The 25,665-nt window shown below is 46.8% G+C and overlaps 2 protein-coding genes across 2 annotated transcripts in view; both read right to left on the minus strand.

Annotated features, from left to right (window-relative positions):
- Positions 1-692: 692 nt before the first annotated feature.
- On the minus strand, positions 693-10,529 carry EFCAB8 (EF-hand calcium binding domain 8). The gene is given in 4 exon segments (XM_054574155.1): positions 693-804; positions 2,457-2,603; positions 7,854-8,020; positions 10,461-10,529. Coding segments are annotated over 4 exon segments (495 nt in total).
- An 8,570-nt stretch (positions 10,530-19,099) lies between these two features.
- The window catches only part of MAPRE1 (microtubule associated protein RP/EB family member 1), a 31,647-nt gene continuing 25,081 nt past the window's right edge, over positions 19,100-25,665 (minus strand). The window contains exons 6-7 of the mRNA XM_054573891.1: positions 23,141-23,293; positions 19,100-21,200 (exon numbers count right to left, since the gene is read on the minus strand). Of these exons, the coding sequence (XP_054429866.1) occupies positions 21,144-21,200; positions 23,141-23,293 (210 nt within the window). The 3' untranslated portion in view covers positions 19,100-21,143. The remainder of the gene's footprint in view (positions 21,201-23,140; positions 23,294-25,665) is intronic.

Raw genomic sequence — 25,665 nt, forward strand, 5'->3', positions numbered from 1 at the left:
CTCCAGCCCAAGGTGGGCTCTGGGAAGGGAACCGGCGGCCCACGGGCAGCCCAGCAGGCCAAGCCCCTGGAGAGCTTCTCACTCGTGGGAGGGCTTTGGGGGGTGGGGGCAGACGGGGCTACAGCACAGACAGGATAAGAAGGCCCAGCAGGCGCAGCGGGGAGGAGTCACCGGAGGAGCGAGCAGGCAGGGTCAGGAGGCCGTCATGGCAGGGACAGAGCTGCACGCGCCAGGGCAGACAGGGAGGCCACTCCTGAGGTCTGGGGCCGGCTAAAGGAGCAGTTTCCTGCAGTGGCTCTCACTCCCTGTCACCTCGGGACAGCCCTGGCCTCTGTGTCCTGTGGAGGAAACTGCTAGCCCCACCCAGCCCGGGCCCCAGAAGGAAGCAGGAGGGGCCATGTTGTGGGACTAAGGACTGCGAGGGGCAAACAGAGCAACTCCGCCCCTTCCATTTGATGTCTCTGAGCCTCAGTTTCCTCATCTGTCAAATGGGGACAAATCCCCTACCTAATGCTCATGCCCACCTGCCCAGCTGTGAGGCTGAAAGGAGCTGAAGGACACCAAGCACCAGGCCTGGTGCCAGGCCTTTGGTGGCCCCCTCAGAGTGCGGCTCAGAGACGGAGGAAGGGCACCAGCTGCAGGGCCGGCACAGCCTTGTTCGGACCCAACCTTTCAGCCCAGTGAGAGGCTCCTTACAGGGGGATGATCCGCATGGGCCAGTGGAAGCGCAGGTGGTACTGGCTCTTGCTCATCAACTCCTTTCCCTGGAACTCGCGCATCACACAATACACCTCGTTCAATTGCCTCGGGAAGAAATGCAGCGCTGGGAGGGTGTTGGCCCAGTGGTCTGACTACTGGGCTTTGGGAACCCAGGCCCGGCTGCCAGTCCCTTCCCAGGGGCTCTGGGAGCCCCCACCCCCAGGCTGGCCCAGGGAAGTAGCCTAGCAACAGAGCTGTTCTTGGATCTGAACTGGGTAAAAGGCCTATTGGCAAGTATATTTGTGAAGACAGCGTAGCAGTGTCCACCTCTTCAAAGCATTTCTGTAATGTTAGAGCAGCGATTTTCAGGCTTTTGCATCGCATGGCACACATACACTAATGACTAAAACTCTGCAGCACACCCAAAAGTATATTTTTTGCCAATCAGACCAAAAAATAGGTATAATTTTGATTCATTCATACTGGATGGCTATTGTTGTGTCGGCTGTTGTCATTTCTCATTTGACAGTCTAAGGGAAAAGAGGTCAGTGCCCCGGACTAAATAGTCAAGTATTGCATGTTTTAGAAATTCTTGAGGCACATCAGTTGAAAATCGCTGTGCTAGACGCATCTTCACATCACTTCCACATCCGGTGTCTTATCCGAGTCTGTTTATTCACCCTACTTTATGGACAATAAGACTGTGCCCATGTAAGTATAGATGAGTTGCCACAGCTCCTCTCTAAGTTAACGGCAGGGGAGGACCCATAAGCCAGGCCACCAGGGCAACTCTAGACTCTGCTGACCTGCCTCGTGAAAACATGGCCAAGGCCAAAACCGGCCACCAGGTGAAGCAATGCCAAGAAACAGGGAGTTATTAAGAAACATCATTGTGTCAATGGCAGAGAATGCTGGACATGTGTTTATTATACAATATTAAGGGAAATGAAAGCAAGAAGAAAACACCAGAAGCACCCTAAGCCCAAGGAGGGGGACATGATAGAGCAGTTAACACAAGCTCCCTGGGTCTGACATGAGCTCACCTGCTAACTCGCTCTGTAGCCCTGCGCAAGGTTCTTAACTTCTCTGTGCCTCAGTTTCCCAACCTGTCAAGTGGAGGTAAACAAAAGCACCTACCCCACGGGATTCCTGTGAGGTTTAAGTAAAATGACACATAAAGTCTAAGCACAATGCCCAGTGTAAATGCTAGCTATCACTGTCATCATCACGACATCAATATGACAGACTATTTTTTGGTTCTTTTGTGTATTCTTAAATGCAGTATACGCTCACCGTAGAACATTTAGAATCAAAAATAACAAGAGCATTATTATTAATATGTTCTAAATCCCTGACATTTTTGGATTTAACAGGCACAGAGTTGCCTGTTCCTGAGTGACCATAAAAGGCCATGAGACGGTTGTGGCACCGGCTGAAGTCCCCTAAGCTGGTGGGGAGGCTGGCGAGCCGCTCACTGCTGTGCGCTCCATCCAGGTCATGCACAGGCCACCGATGTTTCTCATGTACCCTCCTGACCCCAGGAGGGGAATGAGCTGTGATGAGCCCACAAAAGTCTCAGGAGAGCCGCCCTCAAAGGCTCCGAGGGTTCCCTCTATTCAGCATGCACCCTGGGATCCACAGGAGGCTTTCTGATGTGGATTCCGCCCCCATCGTCAACCTTCCATGTGCTTCGCTGCTGGCCAAGGCCTGGACCCTCCAGCCTCCCTCCGGCCTCCCTCCAGCCTCCCTCCAGCTACCTGAGGCGGCAGGGGGGCCTCCTCTCCCGGGTGATGAAGCCATTACAGTCTATGTCCACCTTCAAAGACAGCACCTCTAGCCTCTCATTTGACACATTACTCAAGTTCTTCTTCATGGCCTTAGTGAAACCCTCCATGCCCAGGACTTCAAGAGAGAAGAAAGAGTATCATCCACTTCATCACAACCCATCACCAGCCACAACGTTCTTGCGTGTCTTGGTGCTGAACGGGGACACACAGGGGATCGCATTTGCCAGGTTATCTGTTGCATCGCCTGTTCAACATTCAATCACCCACAGATACTGGCTGCACACCTTCCAAGCACTCTGCTGGCCCCACTGCTGGGGGGAGGGGAAGTGTGCTGAGAAAGATCAGATCCCACTTCTCAACAAATAAGACAGACCAGGCATCAAGACAAAGAAAACTGATGAAAGAAAGAAAGAGAGGGAGGGGGGAAGAGAAAGAGAGAGAGAGAGAAATAAAGACAGGCAGAAGTAAATAATGGCAACAAAGAGACATAAATTAAAACATAGAGAGGGAGAGGTGATTTTATGAATATATATAATATAAAGGCAATTCAAATACAAATTTGGCTGGAGGGAAAGATGGGGAGGGGAGAGGACGAGAGCAGAGATAAAATATCTCCTCTGCTGGGTTTTGTGGCCCTATGGGACCCTGCCTGCAAATGGGTCAATAACTTTTGTCTAGATTTTTTTTTTTTAATAATTACAGCACATATTTACAACGTGTTTCCAAAGCCCCCTCCAAGTATCTGGAGGCCTCGCCATGACCTGAAGGCCGTACGTTTTCCCGCCTCGCCCACCTCCCCCTCCCGCGCCGCCCCTGCATTCTCCGCTCCGGCCCCAGGGAGTCCCCGCACCGTTTCTCACAGCACCAAGCACACTTCCACCCGAGGGCCTTTGCACTGTCTGGTGCCCCGCACCGGGAAGCCTTCCCGGGGACTCGTTAAGGAGGCCCCCGCCGCCATATCTGGCTCTGCTGTCCCCCTGACATCATCTCCACCCCAGCCCTGCGCTCTGGGAGTGCAGGGCTGAGCCCGTCCCCCCATGACTGGGTCCCCCGAGTGTTTCTGCAGGCACTGGAATGGCGATGATACTGGGTGCCAGTTTCACCTGCGTTTACTCACTGACCACGTAATGAGGGGGCCGTGAGGAAACCGTGGCACAGAGAGGCGAGGCGCCGCGCCCTAGGCCGCGCCGCGCGTGGTGGAGCCCGCGGCTGCCCCTGCAACCTGGCCCCCGAGGCCCGGCTGCGCCCCCGCTCTGTGCTCCTCATGGAACACCCGGCGCAGTGCCACAGCCGCGGTTATCATCATCCTACTGCTAGACTGAGGAACAAGTGAAAGGCTGAACGAAACCTGTCCTGCCTAAAGAAGGACCTATCCTATTTATCTGAAGCTACAGCCAAGAGGCTTCCGCACTTTGAGTGGCACTTCGTGGTCCTTCATGTATAACGCGGACATCAGATGACAGTCCGTGAGCAGGCAGCCTTTCTCCCTCGGGAGATGGGGGGCATCAAAGCATGTAATGAACAAACCCCTCATTCTAGGGATTGAGTCTTTTCAGTGGTTAAGAAACCATATTTATTTGTTCACTGTTGTATTATTTTAATATGCTTCTTCCCATAGAGTCTCCCAAAATCAGACTCCCTGACTGCTGCCAGCCCACGCCCGAGCCACCAGTGACCTTGAACCACACCTGCCAGTGTCTGTCTTTGCCTTGGGGCCTCCTCCCCTTGAGCAGAGACCCCACTGGCGACTGCCGCCCCCTGGGCAGCTGTGTCCCCTCCAGCTTCCTGTTCCCTGCCCTGCCCTGTCACTCTGTCTGCCTCGCCTCATCACTGTCCTTTGCTTTACCCTGTGAGGCTCTCTTGAGTGACCCCGTCTATTACCCATCTCTCTATCTCAGGAGAGAATTTCTCTCCCACGTCCCTGACTCTGTTTCCAAGTGTCCCTCCCGCCCCACCCCTCCAACTCATGTTTACAATCCAACTTAATGTTTATTCCAAAACTTGCTCCCTTTTCCTGCATTTGTCTTCTTTGCTAATGGTGTTGCCTCTCCCCCGTTACACAGGCTGAAAACCTGAGGGGGTTTTAATGTCCTCCCTCCTAAATCCTCCTAAGAATCCTTTGATGCTAGAATGCAGGCACTGCCATTCTCCCTGACACAGAGGCGAGGCCTCAGAGGACCGAAGAGCTCGGGGACTTGCCCAAGGACACACAGTGGCAGGGCCAGGATGTGAAACCGAATCCTTCCCTCCTCTCCGTCAGAACCTCCACTCACCGACAGAGGGCAGCAGGAACGGGGCCCTCGCAGCCAAGCCCCCCCACACCCACCCAGCCTCCTTGCCTTTCTCAAACAGGCCTAGCTGTGTCACCTCCACGCTACTCCGTCAGCCCCACTGCTAGCATTCAGGGCCCCTCCTGACCTGAGTTGCCCCCCACCCCGGCCTCCCTTCTCCCCGCCTTGCCCTAGAACACCCCCTCCTTCTAGCACAGCACCCCCTGCACCCCTCCTCTGCCACTGCCTTCCTGGAACTGCCCTCCTCCGCACGTCCTGGGAAACCCCTACCTTTCCGGGCAGGTTTCTAACCACAGGCACTTCCACACCCCAGTGCCCCACCTCCGGCCCCACCCCTTTCTCCTCCTCTGTCTTTCTTTGTAATGTCGAGACATAGAATTATCGACTATTTTCATATACTTATGAGCACTTTTTAAAATACAAACTATATTAAAAATATTCAAGGAAAAAATGTTTCCAAGCCTCCCCTCTGCCTTCAGGGAAATGCGCCCACACCCACCACCACAGAATCCGGCCCTGTGCTGTGTGCTCACACTCCCTCCTTCATTTACTCTGCTGTGTGGGGCACTGCACATGGTGTGGGGCACCCAAAAAGCACAGGCTTGGTGTCCAAGGCCCTGGGCCACTCCATTCGGGCTTCTTGCTGATTCAGGTGAGCAAAGGCCCCAGGCTCCTCATGTACACAGCCAGGACGCCGGCCAGCTCTGTGGAGCTTCCCTGAGAGCGCAACAAAATCCAACAGAGGGCTTTGTAACCCATAAACCCCCTTCTGATGCTGATTTTTCTCAAGCCTGGCAGTGCTGGGTAAAATATCTGTTGGGGACACTGTGCCACTGGTGTCCACCCAGAAGCACCTGCACAGAAAGTAAAGTCCACATTGGCTCCCCACGTGGAGCTGCAGGGCCCCCGGCTAATCCCTCAACCCCTGAGCAGCCTGCAGGCTCCCCTAGGCAGGCCCCCAGGCGCGTTGGGCTGTGGGCACATGGACACTTTCAAAACCTCCCAAAGATAGGAGGGAACTTCTCTTAAAGAACCACGTGCCCACCTCAAAGATCCCGGTTCAACCAACAGAAAATGAAGGCCGGGAACGTGAACTAGCAGAAGAGGAAGGAGAGCTCTGTCCGCTCCCTTGGCCTCCGAGGCAGGCACAGTCGGTCAGGGCTCCCAAGAAACAGCATCAAGCCCATGCTCAGAATCCATCTGTTTCAAAGACTTTTGAAAGAGAAAATTGGCCTTATTTTCCTTTATTGTTCATCAGCTAAAGGTGAATTTTCCTTTCCTCCTTTTAAAACCACGACCAGTTGTTTCTTTTTTAATGAGGAACCACTCTTTTACACTGATATGAAAAGATTACTAAGACATATTAGGTAAAAAAGCAAGAGGAAAAACTTTGGTAAAAAGTATTTTTTTAAAAAAGCAAGGAGCAGACAATTGCAGAGATTCTTTTACAATGTATACTGGTATCAAATCATCATGTTGTACACTTTAAATGTATTATGATTTTATTTGTCAATTACACCAGGGAGGGAAAAAGAGCAAGGGAAAAAAGCTGGGGAAACAACAGCAAGGAGTAGAACAGTGTGGATAGTAGTTCCCTACGCCCAGGGGGAAGTGACTATACCCACTTCCGTGCTTGTCCAGCAGAGGGCGACATTTCTCCATATGCCAAAAAGGTGTCAAGGGAAAGTGCGTTTTGAAATTTGAACCACATGACTGTATCGCCTATTCAAAACAAACACAAACACAGTCAAAACTGTGGCCAAAGCTGGCACTATCAGGGTCCTCCAAGACACAATGGTGGCAACTCCTGGTTGCCAAACACAAACACAGAAGAACTCCAATTAGGAATCATCTCTTCAGGTCAGACACAAATGGTCCCTCCGCAGCCTCGCTTTGTTTATTTGTAAACTGGGGACTTGTTATCTTTCCCTGCCCACATCACAGTGTGACTGTAAAACTCAAGAGAAATTGATGGGGTGAGCAGACGGGGCCCCAGCATTGGTGTTCATAGTTTAGTGTCTATAAACAAAAATGCCTTTCATTACGCCTACTGTTTAACTTTATGCATATCATCCTAATGGGAAAAACCAATGTCTAAGGAGAGAAAAATGTCTGATGCACAAAGGATGTTCTTCACAATGTTAAACTCAATGAAACCTAAATATCTAAAAATAAAGGAATGGCTTGGTCAATCAGTAGAACACTTGCATTCATTAGTAGTAATGGTTTGGAAGACCACGTAACAATATGAAAAGTCTGTAAGGTATCAACATTATGAGGAAAAGGAGGGTCTGGAGTTACATATATAGTACAATTACAGACATGTAAAAACACACATAGCCGTATGTGGCAGAGGCCTGGGGGTGCCCAGCCCCTGGCGTTCATGCCCTCCTGTGATCCCTCCTCCTTGACTGTGGCAGGACACGCGGCTCACTTTTAACCACTATGGCAAAGGCGATGGGATGTACAAGACCATGTGAACACGATTACATGACTATGTTATCAGGCTGTAGCACCCGTCTTGGTGGAGTTTCCATCTCCCTGGCTGTCTTGAGCCTGGGAATCAGCCATGTTGGAGAATCGCACATGGCCAGGAACAGGAGGCAGTTCTAGGAGCTGGAGGCGGCTTCCAGCCAAGAGTCAGAAAGAAACAGAGGGCCTCGGGCCTGCAGCTGCAAGGAACTGGATTCTGCCAACACTTGAATGAGCTCAGAAGTGGATCCTTCCTCAGCCAAACCCCAGATGACACCACAACCCCAGCTACCATCTAAGTCAGGAAGTTTGTGGGAATATTGTTACGTAGCAATAGATAATAAGCCATACATAAGAAATTGTTTGGAAGGAAATATACCAAAATACTGACAGTGGTTACATTTCAGTGTTTGGATTAGGGATATTTTTCTTTCTAGGTCCCAAACAGCCTCCAATATGCTTACAATACATACATAACAATAAAAAGTTTTAAAAGGAGATGCTGGACACAAAAATTTTGTCAAGTCTGACCCCTCCGCACACTGCAGGTACAGGGTCCCGCCCTGTGCAAAAGCCAAGAGACTGAGCCCACAGTGCATTATCTCCAGCTGAGCTTACGTCATCCTCAAACAGTTTCTCCACCTTGGCCAGGTGTAGCTCGGGAAACGGCTGAGCCTCACGTTGGAAGTTGGGCATCTGGCTAAGGGTGGCAGATGGTGTCAGGGAGCTAAGGACCTCCTTGCTCTTCTAGAATCTAGCTGGGGTGGATGGCTGGAAAAAATATGACTACAAGAACCAGGGACTAAAAAGGCTAATTCCCTGCACTGAACGTTTTAAAGCACATCTTACTGAAAGAGAGACCCTTTGGGGAAGGACAGGGTATGATGTGTTACTAAATGATGCAAACAAGTCTTGGCTGCTTTCGGACCTAGGAAGACCAAGACATACCTAGACAGACTGCTTCTCATGACTTCGGCAAGTTCTCCTTTTACCACAGCTGAGGCTCAGTGAGGTTCGTGGACACTGCCAAGGTCCCACCTCACACATAACAGGACTCTTATTTATAAGGTGCTTCAGTTCAGTAATTATATTATTTCAAATCTCCAGTGGTCAGAATTCAAGACCCCAAAGAATCCAGCTCCATGTTCCCCAGACAACTTGATATGGCCCTGACTAGCCCACACACCTCCCACCCCCGGGTCAGATCAGGTCACCTGCACACACGCCAAAGCTCATGTACACCCCACCCATCAGGGGCTCACAGCTTCCACTTCTCCTCCTCGCCTCCCCTCATCCTCCCATAAGCCATACCCACCCCTTCGCCCCTCAACAATCAACAATGTTTCCTCTCTTTAGCTCCTACACTTCTCATTTGGACACTGAGCACAATGCTTCAGGTTACTAAAGGTTCAGATCCTCAAAGTCTGCCTCTCCCAAAAGATGGCAGGTGTAGGATGTGGTGTGACGACCGCTGAACGCTGCTCCCTGAGACACGCTGCTCTGGGCTTTGGGAAACCCCAGCCCCACCAACCAATCAAAATGCTCCTCTTCTGCAAACTTTCATCCATTCACTCATGGTCTACACACACACTGGCTGAGTGACACACAAGTGAACCAAGCTGGAGGCCGGTCTCCACGGAGCCAGGCAGAAGAGCTGGTTAATGCTCTCACCAGCCACACAAACCCTCAGATGAGAAAGCTGAGCACCATCTTTCACTCTTCCCTCTTCCTCCTATGCTTTCTTACCGTCCCTTCTATTAGCTTTGCTGTGATCCATCACCTATACCTAAACTGTCCTCTTGCACATCCTGCCCCACCCCGAACCCTGGCGTTTCGCTGGGACAAGTACAGTGGCCTCCCCTAACCGGGAAACAGTCTGGCCATTCCCTCCCAATTCACCTCCCAACCCTGGCACCTATCATCTCTCTGGAAGGCGAATCTGATTGGCTCTGTCACTTTCCAAGCTAGTCCACCACCACCGCTACTGAGTGTGGCATTCAAAGCCCTTTGCAAAGTAGCCCTGAGCTGTCTTTCTAGTTCCCATGTACACACGAGGGCCCAGGCACACCAAGAGCTCCCCAACGCCCCCAGATACCGCAAGCATTCCACTTTTACTCACATCGTTCCGTCTCGGTAGTACAGACCGTCTCGCCCAGAGGTGAACTCCTACCCATTCTTCAAAGTCTGGCTCAAATGGCACCTCCTCCAAGGAGATTTTCTGTAACTCTCAGGCAGGAGTCATCTCTGCCACCTCTGTGCTCCCAAACTCTTTGCTCATACCTCCCATGCATGTGTGATTCTCGTGCGCCTGTCCATACCTGCGTGATGGGGTACACACAGATGCAGAGTCCCAGAGCGCTGGGCTAGAAGTATGCCTGGCTCCCTACTTCCCAGCTAATTATCTTGGGCATATCCCATCACTTCTCTGAGCCACAAGTGTCTTCGTCAGCAAAAAAGATCCACAATACCCACCTCGCAGGGCTATGGTAAGATTTAAATGACACCTGAACACATGAGAAGCCCCAGCAAACTGCAATCACACAATAAATGACGGCTCCTGTTGTTACTCCTCTCACAGTGAGTTTTTTGAAAGCAAGGACAGATTTATCTTAATCTTAAATTAATTTATACTAATTATAATTCCCCAGCCCCAAGCATAAATAGACACTGAATAGTTATCTCCCTCGATAGTAATTTGTACAGCCCATCACACCATTACCACAACTGGGCGGAAGGGAATTAAGTATAGTCCACAGCGAGACTGAAACCGGGTAGCCTCAGATTTGCTGTACTTGGCCCATGCAGTGTTTTGAAAGGAAGAACTGGCCTGCCTCTGCACACACTTCAGTGTCCTTTCTGGCTTTGTAAACATCTGCATTTGCAAGCCCTGGTGAGAGACTGGTAACTGATATAAACTTCTGTGCTGACAAGCGATGCCTGGATGGCTCCAGAACACCCCCTCCTGCCATCAAGTGATGGTGTTTTGGTTTTAAAGATTTTTTTATTTATTTACTTTTAGACAGAGGGGAAGGGAGAGAGAAAGAGAGGGAAACATACATTGATGACTTGCTTCTTGCACACCCCCACCCCGGGCACTCAGCCCGCAACCCAGGCACCTGCCCTGACCGGGAATCGAACCAGCAACCTTTCAGTTCGCAGGCCAGCGCTCAATCCACTGAGCCGCATTAGCCAGGGCTGATGGTTTTCTTACCTTTTGAAGTTGAGGAGTCTCTCTCAAGTCCTCAGAAGATACTGGTCTTGACCTAGAACAGGGAATCATAGTCACGTGAACTACAGTCTTTGTAAGGACCATGTGGGAGGCTCCTGTAGCTGGGTCACAGGAAGGTGAACAGTCAGGCAGGATGCATCAGGGGTGGCTGTCCCGTGCCCGTGGACACTCCACACACACCTGTGAGCATCCCTCTTCCCACAGGGGCTTCTCCAGCAGGTAGCTTTTCCAGGCTTGCACTTTTGAGTTTTCTTTCCCCTATTAGGAAAGAGTTGTCCTACCCAAGCCCTGGAGCTTCGCAAGTTACTATACTCCTCGCTTAATGCCAGAGGCTTCCTAAAGGGGGTCACCCTTTTTACAGAATTAGGAAGGGCTTAGGAGGCCAGGAAGTGGCCCAATTACAATCCACAGATTAGGAAAATAAGGTCCAGGAGCAGGCCTGTGTCCAAAGGGGTCAAAGACATGCACCAGAGGGTGGCAGGATGGGCCCAACTTTCCACTTCGTACACCCTCCCATCCGCCCTCCAATGCTCCTGGAGACAGGACATCTTTGAGAGAGGTGACAGAACCCTCCTGACCCTACCTAAGGGTCAGGGGAGACCATGGGGGAGAGCTCTGTTCCCTGGATCTCTGCCCCAAGAATACAAAGGACACGTTTGCATACACTGGGTCAGTGGCGTCTCCAAAGAAGGCGGAGACAGCGAGTCCCACCGGCAAAAATGGAGAGGGTAGGACTTGGGGATGGCAGGGAAGTGGCCAGGAAGGAGTCAAGCCCCACGCATGTTCCGTGGGCAGAGCAAATGAGCCAGCTTGGCTCCACAAAGGGCTCCTGGGGGAGGGGAGAGCAGGGAAGAGCAGGAGAGAAGAGGGAGAAGAAAACTGGAAGTAGAATTTTAAATTGCCTGCCCAGGGAGGCTGACTAGATGAAGGGCAGTTACGACCATTCACCAGCGTAAGATGGAGGGAGAGCGGAGGAAGACAGAAGACTAGCCAACTGTGTCCTAACCTCCGTGTCTCGGCAGCAGCTCAGATGTAAGGACCGAAGGAGGGAGATGAGCCAAAGGAAAGGAGCTCTGGAAACCAAGAACCAGGGTAACCGAGGGGAATGCCAGAAACATGTCTAGAGAAGGGAGCAAAGAGGGACAGTGACCTGATCCGTGTTACGCTGAACTGTCCAATTGTAAGAGGAAAGGAAAAAAAAAAAAAAACATGGAAAAAATACAATAAAGACATTTTTTAAAAAAGGAAGAAAAAACAAATACCTGGAACTATAGGGACTGACACTTGAGGAGTGGCTACATTTAGAAGATAAAGAGGAGGGGAAACACAGAAAATCCAGGATGGGTCAGCTAGGACAGGGTGCTTCAGAGGGGACCAAGTAAGAAGGAAAAGGAAAGGGCCCCGGCTGGCGTGGCGCAGCGGACTGAGCGCCGGCCTGCAAACCAAGGGCTGCTGGCTCCATTCCCGGTCAGGGCACAGGCCTGGGGTGCAGGCCAGGTCCCCGCTAGGGGACGCACAAGAGGCAACACACACATGATGTTTCTCTTTATCCCTCCCTTTCCCTATCTCTAAAAATAAAATCTTTAAAAAAAAAAAATGAAAAGGACACTGAACATGGCAGTTAAAGGTCACCAGTGGGAAAACCGCACCCTCTGTCCTGCTCTGTCACGTTAAGGACACACACTAGGGTGTTGATACGGGTTATGGGTAGTTGGGGGCTAATGTGGCAAAAGGTGGGCAAAGAATAAAGGAATACAAAAAAGTCCGCACTAACCAAAGGCACATGTATCATCACATCTATATAAAGCAGGAAAACATGGGTATGTTTAAAGAAAATGGGCATGTTTTGCTTTTACTCTAAAAATGTGTGTCATGGAAAACAAAGAAAGGCTAAGACACTGTTCCAGGTTAAAGGTGACTAAAGAGAGCCAGCAACCAAAGGCAATGCAGGATTCTGAACTGGACCCCAGACTAGGGAAAAATAAAAAAGCTCTAAGCACCATTAGGACCATTGGTGACAGTTGAACAGGGACTCTACATCCTCAGGTAACACTGAATTAACATTCCCTGCTTCTGACTACTGTGCTGTTGGCGTAATGTCTGCAATTTATTTTCAAATGGTCCAATAAACACATACAATAATGTGGCAAAATGTGCACAATTAGTCAATCTGGGCAAAGGGGAATTCTTTACACTACTTACAACTACTTAGAAAAATTTAATTATTTCAAAACTCAAAATTTTCTAAGAAATGTGTTTAACCAGAAGAGAGAGAACTGTGTACATTCATGGACTGAGGTAACAAGTGGGGCGGGGCGGGGGGGAAATTGGTGGAGGGCAACAGACATACCCAAGAGATACTAAGGAAAAGAGTAAGAAGCAGACAGAGAGTACCGGTCCTCCAACACCGGCGAGACGGAAAACTTCAGATGCAGAATTAAATTTGTATTTAGAATACAGAACAAGTAAGAGCAGGGGGAACTACACCCACTGGCCTCCATCTATTCCCTAGTGACATGCTCTGGGGGCAAGGGTCCAGAACTGTACAGACCTGGGGACAGGAGTGGACCTTGGAACAGCCAGAAGTGGCACACGCTAGGGGGGAAACAGGAGTAACTGGATTGCTGAATAATGAGTTTGTAAGGATCTGTGGGGGCAGATGAGTTAAGGCTCAGGCAGGTACAGCTGTCCCGGAAACGGTGAGACACGCTGCCCTGCGCAGCCTCTGATCTCAGGTAAATGTATGCTAGGGCCCAGGTGTCCACTCTTTTGAAAATGACTTTATCCCCAAACCCTCACTCAGCCCGGCCCAATCTGATCGCCCCAGCGAACCTCGCTGCATAGCCACATCTGACAGTAGCTTACTGGCTTTCAACGTCCCTCTCAAGTGAGGTACCTTGGCAGCTGTCCTGCGTCCAAAGTAGCTCCTCTATGAAGCTGCTGTGGAATGCCGGGGGCTTCCACCTAACTGCAGTCAGCCGAGAACCAGGAAATGAGACAGAATTCCACGTGCAGAACACAACACGGAACAGCAGAACCCATCCCACAAACCGAAACAACGCAGCCATTTTTCATCCAATTTGAGACAATCTTTTTATTGACGTTGACCTGACAGCAGACAGTGACAGGAGCGACAGCACACATCGCCGGGCCACGAGTGAGTACAGAACGACCCACAGGACAAACACAGCACAGATGCCCCCCTCTCACGGAAACTGTGGAAAATGCCAGGGAGCCGTGTGGGAACGCGGGACTCGCCAAAACCGAAAGGCCAACTGGCCCCCACAGTTGGGACATGAAAGGCACAGCACCTGCTTCTTAACACGTCCTCTGTATGAGCTCCTATTCCTTGAAAAGAGGCCCCAGGAGCGCTGTCTGGGAGCTGGGGGACTCGCGTGCCCAGGCTCCCAAGCAGGCATGGACTCGGTGCGGCACTGCTCAACCGGCTCCGCGACACAAGGCAGTGGGACGAGCTGGCCACAGGCAGGGCTCTCGGGGAATTTCAACCAGGGACGGGTTCACATTTAAAAATACCCGGCTAAATTACATTTCATGATGACCTACGTGTAACCAAAATGTAACTGACCACCACGTAAGACACCCCTCAGACCTACACCACAAAGAGGACACATACGTACAGAATTTCTGCTCCCATTTCACCAGTAATAAAGAAAAGATTTTGTCACATTGTAGAACATTAGTAGAGTGGGTTAATAAAATGTCATAAAATATACAGGTCTTTTAAATCAGTTTTATTAAACTAGGTCTTAATAAGCTAGGAGGGTTTATTACACACACACACACACACACACACACGCACGCACGCACGCATGCGTGCACACGGCTGATGGCCCTACATTTGACTGTTTCCCAGTGTTTTGTTTTGGGGTTTTTCTGCTTTGGCCCAGTGCTTTCATTTCCAATCCAATGTTACCGTTTCTATGCACAGTAGGTTCTGCATTTGTCAATATTTTTATACAGACTAAATTCTGTCACAATATACTTTTCCTTCCCTGGGAAGAAATATGAAGAAAAAGGAGAAATATTAAGATACATTCTTTTAGGTAAGGGAAGATTCAGAAAACTTCCCGCCAAAGAGTAAAAACATAATCTATCAATAACTCAGGTTAAAAAAATAAAACAGAGGTAGAAGGGAGGATATTTGAAAGAAAAAATCTCCTAGATAAACCTTTCCACAAAAATGATTCTGAAAAACGGTTCAAAGTCCCACTTGAGACTAGTTCCCACGTCACCTGCCAATCTTAAGGTGATTGTGCCCCTAACAGGGGACATGGGGTCCTGCCAGGGCTGCAGTGATAGACACAGCACACTGCTCCGAGGAGGCCGCCTCCACTCCAGCTCAGCACAACGCCAATGTTGTCCTTCCCGGCTTTACCACTGCCAGTTCTACCACGTCAAAACCTGTATTCTAATATACAATTATATGTCAGTTATACCTCAGTAAAATTTTAAAAATACAAGCTTGCATCCTCAGCTTTTATAAAATTTTCAAAAATTTTCAAGATGCAACTTGCTTTGCTGAATAATGAGTTTGTAAGAATCTGTGGGGGCAGACGACTGAAGGCCAAAGGCAGGTAAAGCCGCCCTGGGAGTGGGTGAGAGACGCTCTCCTGCACAGCCTTTGCTCTCAAGCAAATGCACGTCAGCCAAGAAGAGAGGCTTTTTCCTTTTCAAACACAAATAAATGAGACAGATTTCAAAATGCCATAATTCAAGAAAAAAGGCAGATTCTCAATGTGGTTACTCACCCATCTCCTCCCCCAAAAAAAGAAAAAAGGGGAGGGGTAAATATTAAGTCAGAGAGTTAAAAATCCACAGGAAAAATTTTTTAAACAATTCTTTCATTCAACATCGAATTATTTTCAGCCTGTAAAATTAATAGGGAGGGAGGGGTGCACACAGTCTGTAACTACCTATAAAACACACCAATAGTTTATCCCATTTTTCCAAGCAGCATTTAAAGTAAGTAAAAACAGCAGTTGTGTATAATCACACATGGTTAACTCTCACAATATTTTGTAGAAAAAAACATAAAATACCCCCAAATAATGGCGGTATCAGGTTAGAAACCTTTGGAATGCTGAAATCCAGGTGACCTTGAGGTATGCTGGATCTGAAAATACATACATGGGCCACTTTATGAGAAACATAAACAGCAACATGATAAAACAGCTGTGAAGCAAGCAAGAGAGCAAGGAAATCTGACGGTCGCTCAAGCTGCGACGAGGATAAACCATGACCGGGGTACCGTGCACCTGGACTCTCGCACTGAATGGCAGTGCGGGGATGGAGGTATCGGGGAGGCTCTCCCTGCAGCTTGCTGAATGAAGCCTGCAGAAGACATGCCCAAGACATTTGTTACATCTCCTGTCAAAGCCTCTTCCTTTCAGAGTCAAGACTTTTATTAAAAACAAAAAATTACACACTTTACAATTTCATTGTCAAGAGTTTTTTTCAAAATTTCTCATATAAAATGTGTGTAGCTAACGCTGAAAAACATAGTACTTTTCTTTGAACCAAATTTTCCCTCAATTGATGAAAACTGGTCTCTAAAGGCAACAGCTGCCAGAACTGGGCTCCGCACCCCCCCTCCCTGCCCCCACTCTCCCCTGCTCTACTATCCTATTGGCTTTTAGAGACCTAAGTAACTTTTTCTGGCCCAGAAGTGATCTCAACTCCTGGTCCTTGACCTCCTAACCACAGAAGTCTCCCTCATTTATTTTGGTAAAAGTCAGAGAAGGGCTCTAGCCATACACTCCCTTTAAATATTCTATCCACCCACTTGCACACTTGTTTAACCTTGGACTTAACTCTGATAGTCTACATTACAAGCTGTGAATCATTCATTAAGGCTGAATCTCAGAAACTCATCTCTATTCCCACCGGAAACCTGTTAAGATCCATAAAGTCAGCCTTGTTAAGACTTTCCCCAATGGACTAAATCTCACCTACCAGCTTCCCAAATCTCATTCTACCACCAAAACTGAAAGTTAAAGACAGCAGTAAGTAGCTAAATTGGTTAAAGCAGTGTCCTGATACATCAAGGTTGCGGGTTCAATCCCTAGTCAGGGCACATATGAAAATCAATCAATGAATGCATAAATAATTGGGACAAATCTATGTTTCTCTCCCTCCCTCTGTCTAAAATGATTTTTTTTTAAGATATCAATAAATAGAATAAATTATTCTTCCTGCTCTTCCTTATACCCACATCTATCCTATCCTCTCCAATAATTCCTGCAGGCTGTGAAAATCATTCAAAGTAAACCAGGAAAAAGTTAAGGGAGAATTTTATTTTTTAGTGTCTGAGTTAAGACATTTTGCAGAATTCCAAACTGCTGACAGACCACTCTGAAATTCTACATCTATCTCAATGCGAAATCCTAGGCTCTGTGGCTACCCTGGTTTGCTTCTGAATGGTCACAGCACGAAGACAGGCCTCTCCCCACCTGCAAAAACACACCTGTGATGGCTGTTTTCATTTAACATTTCAGAATCTCAGAGTCTTCAATATAAAGAAAATACAGACTATTTAAATTTTAATTTATATATATATATATATATATAATTTAAGGTCCTGGACTAAGGGGCCTAGATATCCTACAAGGCTAGGCCTGCTTACCTGGGAAACCAAATTAATGAAGCTATACCTGACTAAAACCTCAACAGAAAGTTTCTGTGCTCCGAGGACTAAGGTATTACTTTCCAATTCAGATTAATATTACTTTCCAAATCAGACCTTCACAAGTTGTAACTGTGTTGCAATCTGGCTCAAGTCTTCCATCTTTATGGTTCTAAGTGTAAAGGTATCAATGGGCTTTCTTTTGGAAAAGGACTCTGCGTACTCGTTTATATCCTATGAGAAAATTGTGAGGAAAAAAGGACCAAGCATCAGAAATAAATATGAATGCATCTGGTTTTAAAATTTTGTAAGTGGAATGTGTGAAATCAGAAGTATAACATACTCCTAATTTTAAATCAACAGCAACAGTGTCAGACCAGCAAAATGAATGGTCATTCAAGAACCCTGACCACAGGCAGGCTCGGGTTCAGCCGGGTTCAGAGCAATTATTCTCACTCTGCTGACAGCAGTCAGATCTGGGTCGCTCACACACTCGCAAGCTGATCTGATCAGGCCGAGCAGGCTTCATGTCTAGGTTTTGTTGGCGGACTATGGAAAACTATGGTGAACATTACAAAAGGAGCCCCCAATACCAAGTCTTAGAAAACAATCCTTAAAGAAAAACTTCTCCAAGTCTCTCTGGTTATAGCAAAAGAAAAAGTTTCCTTTTGAACATCATATTATATTCTTGAAGAAAATACAATTTTTTAAGTCAGTGAATCTGAATTACTGAATCACTGAATCTTCATAAAAAATGGTGGTGTGTTTAGACCTCGATTTCATTAAAAAACAGTGAAGTCATAGTTTGAAAACTGAAAGGAGCTGGGCTCATCAATACCACCAAGCTGAAAAAGATACACTGAAAAAATCTTACTGCTCATTTTACAAAACACTCAAAGCCTCCCTTAAGGAATGCCCTCCTGATTTCTCACGATACAAAACCCTGCCCTAAGCTTTTCTGACCTAGAAACAAAACTTCAGACTGGATCTGAGGAACCCACGCAGGGCCATCTGATGACATGGCTGCTGTCAGCTCACTGTGATCGTTGAGGGAGGCACTTCAGCCAACGTCGACATCTCTGTTTTTGCAGGTCAGAACAGGAAGAGGTCAATGACCTCGAAAGTCACAAAGCTAGGAGGGACCTAGAAGGCCTAGTCCCCCTGCCGACTCACCGCCCCGCACCAGGCTTAGACTTGAATTTGCAGGCATATGTGTAAGGGCAAAGTACAGGTCTCAGGGCTACATCAAGCACAGGTCACCTAAGTTTCATAGTAAAATCCTGATTTTCAACCTCCTGACTTGCAATTTCTAGGGATGGACTTTAGAAATGACGACCAAGTTCCCCAGGTGATCCTGACACCCATCGGTTTGAGGACCACCAGCATGAGAGAACCTTACATCCAAATCCAGCCAGAAAACCCATTTGTTTACCTATCCTTCATGCAACACAGAATAAGCACACCAAGCTGCTTATTCAAACTTCCTGTACCAGTGACCTGAGTTAGTCACATCAAAAGACTTTATGTGCCTCAGCCTCAAGAGACAGGTCAATGGACTTAGGTCAGAGGTATACACAGTTATCAGCTTCACTCTTTCCAAGGTAACTTCTCAGTTAACATTACCCAAAGCATCTTCACAAACTCCATGCCCTTCTGGAGGTGTCTTCTTAGAGATTACCAACACACAGGGTGTCAAATTCCTTGAAGGTACAAAGCATTTCAAGGATGGTGTCGCACCATTAACTTCTAGAGGAAGTAATGTGGGTGTAACCATAGTCAAAATCGTCAATTTGGGTTTATAGAGCATCGGTAATTGCGGTAGGTACTCTAAAGATCATACAAAAAAACTGCCTTCTACCCATTTAAACTTTATTTCATATTGAAAGTGGAACCAAGTCTCCTTTTGAACTCCTTTCTTACAGCAAAGAATTTTAAAAAGGAAGAAAATAATGAAAATTTCAGGTTTATGTTATACACTAAGATTGTGTTCACTGCCTTTGAAAATACTTTCAAGAAAGAAAAAAAAAGTATCTCCTCATTGTCCGGATGTATATCTGAGGAGGAAACAGACTAAAAAGGCATCCCAGGAGCGAGGCCAAGCCCTGGACTTCTGAACCACTGCTCACAGTAGTATGAAAATATAAAACAGCATGAGGCTGAGAAATGTAATATGAATAAAGGGGAAAAACGGAACAGGCTTAGAAATTAGCACATTTGAAAAAACAGTGAAGGATTTTAGAAAGATCAGTCCTAATTTAAGAAAGAAGCATCAGTACCTTATCATTTGAACCTAAAAGAACATACCCAGGGCAAGACAAATTGCAAAAGACGTGACACTCTTGAAATACAGAATTTTATTTAGAAACTGTTTAAAAGTAGAAAAAAACCCTGTCAGGAAAGACCAGGTGGAAAATGGGTTCCCAATAAAATGGAATTTTAGGGCAACAAAAGTCTAAAAGGCCACAAAAGAGAAATAGCACCACTGTTATTTGAACAATGGCTAGTTACTTGCATTTTTGGCATTGTTAATCAATGAATCTGGGTTTTCCTCTGAATTCCACACAGAGCATGCACTACACAACAATTTATCATAAAACACCTGCTTTCTACACACATTTTAGGACAAACTACCACCAGAAACAAATCAATACAAATACATCAGGGGCTGAACAATCTCAGTAGTGGGTGACATACAGTTTGCAGAATTCTGCCAAACAAAGGAACTGAATAGGCCATCAGCAAAGCAAATGAGGAAGTGTTAAGGAATGAAATATTTTAAATATTAATAATTAATTCAGACATGGTACTGTATTTTCTGCAAAAAAAAAAAAGTAACATTTAATAACACGCTAACGAATTTTATCTCCAAAGAGATTAGTGCACTGGCAAAGTATTCTGTTAACAGTGGAGGGCTGTAGACAGCAGGTACCAAAAACACCCAGCCTTGCAGATCCCAAGGTAGCAATGGCCTTCACTGATCACTCCCTTTGTCAGAGGTCCAAAAAGAACTTGCAGCAGGATCACCTGCCGGCTGAACTTTCACTCTAAGCAGCAAACTTTAAGGAGCCAAAAAGGAGTCCCCAGTGGGCAAGGGAAACAGAGGAATATGTTAAATATAAACTTAAAAGACAGTAAAATGGGACACAACCCCCATTCAAATCCCAGAGATGTGGGCAAGTCCCCAAAAGCAGTTGTTAGATTTAAAAACTGAACACACCTCATTTCCCAAAAAACACTATACATAGAAATTTCAAGGGTAATTGGAAAAATCGTCAGAGAAATGCTCAATGCAAATCAAGCTATTCAACTCAAACATTTCAGGGTTGAAACACACCCTCTATTCATTCAGCTAACAATGCCTCTTGCTTCTTAGCAGAGATGCAATTGGTCAAGGACACCAAACGGCTTTACAAAGCAACTTTTTAAACTTTCCTTCTGGGCCAAGGTTAGGCCTATGAAGATTCAGGCAGCCCTGCAAGGCCTGTGAACAGCAGATTCCAAAGTTCCAAGGTCTGGTCCTTCTTTCCCAGACACAAGGGCAACACACAAACTCTCCGGTAAGGTTACATTTCATATTTTGAAACATGGAAGCATATCTTAAATACTCTTAAGGCATTTATTTATTTATTAAAACGTTCTCTGCCGAGATTTCACATTAGCTTAAAATTCAAATCAGTCTTTACCTCCGCGTATCACATAAAAACGTCAGCGTTATCGCATAAAAACATCCTCTCCAGCAATCAGTGTTACCAGCATCCACATGGTGAGCCCATGGTCGGCCTCTTTGTTTCCCAGGTGAACCCACTAGATGTTAATACTGCTCTGCTACAAGGTAAAAGCTCCTAACTCAAACTTATTGGAAAAGGAGTGAAACTTCTGCAAAGTGCACTTTAAGAAGAGGTACTTTTTGCTTATGAAAAAGAAACCAGTGAGTCCTCTAAGAATAATAAAAGGGAGTATTTTACAGTTAAGCACATGATTTGGAGTGAAGAATTCAGATGCTGCTCTGCTGGTCCAGGCTTTTAATACTCTTCTTGTTCCTCCTGTGGTCCCCCTTCATCAGGTATCACAAAACCTTCCTACAATGGGAGAATGAGAAGGGAATGCTATTACTCAACAACGAATGATCAGTTTCTACTCTGAGTTTGCTTTCCTATATTCAAAGTCAGCAGTTCTTCCTGTCTCTCTCCCACACTTGGCATTTAATGGCACAAGGCTAGGGGACCACTATTTGATTATTTAGGCAGTGGGATCCATCTCACAAAAGACAAAAACTGAGCACAATCAAATGGTGAGGGATGTGTATACATCATCTTGATTATAGTGATGATGATGATTTCATATCATCAAGTTGTACTTAAATACATGCAGTTCATTATGTCAATTCTACGTCAATAAGATTGTTTGAGAAAGGAGCCCTGGCTAGTGTGGCTCAGTGGATTGTGCCTTGTTCCACAAACCAAAAGCTGCCAGTTCGATTCTCAGTCAGGGCACATGACTGGGTTGCGAGCCACGTCCCAGGTTGGAAGCCTGTAAGAGGCAGTCAACAATGTATGTTTCCCTCACACAACGATGTTTCTGTTTCTCTTTCTCCCTCCCTTTCCCTCTTTCTAAAAATAAAATAAAATCTTTTTTTTAAAAAAAGGGCAGGAAAGTTCAAGGAGAAAAAAAAGAAAAAAAAAGGTTACCCTCAATAATCCCTGAGGTCACCATAAAGTTCAGTACCATACCATCTCCTTTTAATACATTGTCTACAGCCAGCTTTCCCTTTACACATTCCTGTGACTGCATTTAGGAATCATGCCTGCTATTTACGAGTGTTGTGGGTGCTCTAAGCGTTTAAACATAAACAATGCCTGTGTAAAAATAGCTGCAACACTGATCCAACACAAATGGCATGGGAAATTAGCAGATTTCCAGGGCACTCTGGAACTTACTAATGGCTACACTAACATAAAAATTAGATTTCCCTTTCAACCACCATCTATTTTTTTTTTTTCTAACAAATCTCTACGGCTGAATTTACTTCGACTCCACTAAAATATGACTCCACTAAAATAATACTCAGGCTAGACCAAGGATTCCTTATATGCTTCTCATCTTTGCTTTCATTCTCTGGTACAGAGCAAGCCTGAAAAAAGGATTTATTTACCAAATTATCGATTTTTAAGTCATCTGTCTTAAATCCCTCAAATTTGCTTAATAGATTTAGAGGACAGTGTTAATAACAGCATGAATATTTTACCTTATAGCTGCATACTACATACATACTACAAATTACTTAGGCATATACTATAATTTGATCCTACAGTCCTTGCTAGGAATGCAGAAAAATTTTAAGTACAGCCATTTAACAGTGGACAGAGCAAGGTACCAAAACCTAAATCTAGGAAAAATCAGTCTTTGGCCAACACCAGTTTTAGGATATCTGCCTCAGGAACTTTCCTGATCAGCTAATGTCATGATTAATATCAGCAGATTAGGCTGTGTCATACACCTGGATCCCAAGAAACCTGACCACAAAGCACTCTGAGGAAATGAGAACCGGGCGCGCTCCAGGGAGGGAGGAGCTAAGGTGCACTCTTGATGGCTGTGGGCAGCAAAATCAAAAAGGGAGCACGGGCCTGGCTCCCCGGGGCATGCATGGGGCGCCAATAAAATGGAGGCATCGACTCAGGCCTCGGATTCCAAGCTGCAGAGTATGGAGAGGGGATGGAGAGGCTAAGAGCATTTTGTGGCACTTACCACCTATCAGTGGCCACAAACTACAGAAGTAGGGCAAACCAGCACCTACTTCTTCCTATTCCTGCCGCTCAAGGGTTCACAGACCTCAAGGCAAAGGCTGCAGCTGGACAAAAGTGCCCCCTGGCTGACTTTGAGAGGTCAAAGGTGAAGTCCTTTGATGAATGCTAAATGGGAACACAACAAGCCATCAGCACTGAGTTTGCCAAAACCAACGAGATAAAATTCATTTTCTCTTAGGCAGCAAAATGGCAAATATCCTCATGTCAACACGTACATCTGTGGCATAGAGAATGTCCACAATCCTCTGTAATACAGGGTTATTTTCCCCTTCATTCTCCTGGCAAATCAATTCAATGTTCCTTAGCTTTCCAAAGTAGAAGTCTCTTTCTTTCTCCAAGTCTTCGACGGTAAGTTTCAATACATTGACCTGCACAAAACATTAAAAGAGGGTGAGACACCTGGCATTCATGTACCAATAACATATCAGACAAACGTCTAACCCAAAAGGAGATGTGGTCTTTCATCAAACTCTCTAACATGGATAAAACTCACTTTAGTATAATGTAAATTTTCTTCAGCCCCATATAGATAACATGGGCCTGTTCTTGTCCACCTTAACTATAATAACTCTTAGGAAAGGGCAGACAGCACCATGAAACATTCAGGAACTTCTTGGGGATTGGGTCAAGGTCTAGGAGGAAAAAACTATGAAAGCCTGAGATAAATATAAAAGTAAAATCCAGCCAAGGAGGGCAGCTGACAATCATATATTGAGTCCTTACCACTGGTCAATCAAGTCCAGATCTTTCTGCATGTGGAGGTCAATGGCAAGAGAGGCTCTAGTCCAGGGCAGCAGGGTAGAAGTGGAGAGCTAGTGGAGGAAGACTAGCTGAAGCTGGCTCATGCTAGCCAAAGCAAGCTAGGGCCGCAGGAGGCCTGGGCACAGAAAACTCAACGGGTTTTTTCCCCGCCACCCCCCCGTATATTGGGAAAAGGGGGCAATCCTTGACTCAGAAGAAAAGCATCTTCTAAGATGAGAGTCCTTGCACCTGTATTTCCCCAAAGAGAGTCTGAAAAGGGACAGGAGACAGCGCAGGTAGGGAACAAACATCCCACTGCTGGCTCCCGCCACTGCGCATCGCATCAGTCACCACACATGCTGCAGGAGCCTGCGGGAGCTCCACTGAGGGGCTCTCATTTCCACAGAGGGGCAATGGAGAAAGCAATCTCAGTGCTCAGGCCCGGACTCTGCCTAGCCAAGAGTAATAAATGTCGTAACAACTCTTCCAGTCCTTGATGGATTTTAAGCATGGTGCATCCTCATTCCTGTATATTCAAATCTATGAAACGTGAAGTGAATTCACTTTAACTTTCACTGAATGTAAATTACAAGGCATACCAAGCAGCATAAAATCCTCACAGGACATACAGGCTAGGGCCACATGGAAAACCAAGCCAGGAAATCAAAGGAAAAGCAGGCCGCAAACAATTTGGGTAACAGAGACTACGAGAGCCAGAAGGCACCAATGAAATCTAGTCAGACCTTCTGAACTTAAAGGTGCAAACACTGAAGCGAACAGCCGATCTGGCTTCCCCAGAGCCTGATGAAGAAGCCAGACACAACCAAAGGGATCAAATACTGTGCCAGGTGGAAAGAAGCTCACCGTTCATAATCTGCAGTCAAGAAGCACCCAGAGATGTGGAGCAGGTGACTGGAACGAGCAGGACCATTCTATCAAAGCCATGTCATGCTAATCATCAAAGGCCTGAACAGACCAAACCAGAAGAATCGAGGTTCTATTCCAACCACAAAAATCACTTTTAAACATTATTGAGCACTGGCTGGTGTGGCTCAGTGGATTGAGCGCTGGCCTGCGAACCAAAGGGTCACCAGTTTGATTCCCAGTCAGGGCACATGCCTAGGTTGTGGGCCAGGTCCCCAGTTGGGGGGTTGCGCAAGAGGCAACCACACATTGATGTTTCTCTCCCTCTTTCCTCCTTTTCTCTGAAAATAAAATCTTTAAGAAAAAAGTATTATTGCAAGTTTCATTAAGGTACTACCATCACCTAGTAGCCAGCAAAACAAAACTGTCAATTTCCCCCCATTCTCTCACCCCTACTTTAATTGCTGCAATTATCTTTGCTTAAATATCAGCCCCAAAAATGCAGTACAAAAGGGGATAGAAGGGCAAGAGTTGACCAATTCCAGCAATAGGAAGCTGCCTTGAATCCTCAGCTCAGATCCAAAAGCCTGGGAAAAGGCATTCTAATCACATTAGTGACCAAGAAGGAAAAGAAAACCAAAACAGCTTAGAAAGTTACGCTAGCTTAGAGTCCAACTATGTATACTCACATTTCACTAACGCCTCCCTCACAAACCCATTAGAACCTTCTCTGGCCTAAGCATCATCCACAACACTAGAACCCAGCCTTCTCGGCCCCACCTATACAGACAAGGCAGTCTTCCTCCTACCAGTCAATAACCATATATCTACAAGGAACACTCAGTAAGTACAAATTAAGTCACTGGCTTTCACCTGGCACTCCTCTTTCTGCTTCTTTATGAGGTTATTAAAAATTTGAGGCTACTGGGCTTCCCAAGCTGAGGCAGAGCAGCTGAGCACGTGCACTTGGGTGAGCCCCTTGCCCTAGGCTCCTCGTTGGAGCCCTGGGCATAGCCTAAGGGGCCTGGATGGAAGCCGAGCAGGAGGTCTTCTGCGAGGTTACAGAAACGCCTCTTCTCACAGCTGCTTGGGTGTGCGTCGCACTGCCTCCGAGGCCGGGCCTTGGCGCGGGTGG

The sequence above is a fragment of the Pteronotus mesoamericanus genome, unplaced genomic scaffold, assembly GCF_021234165.1.
Source record: "Pteronotus mesoamericanus isolate MK-2021 breed Mesoamerican mustached bat unplaced genomic scaffold, CSHL_Meso_final contig_25, whole genome shotgun sequence".
Taxonomy (NCBI): Eukaryota; Metazoa; Chordata; class Mammalia; order Chiroptera; family Mormoopidae; genus Pteronotus; species Pteronotus mesoamericanus.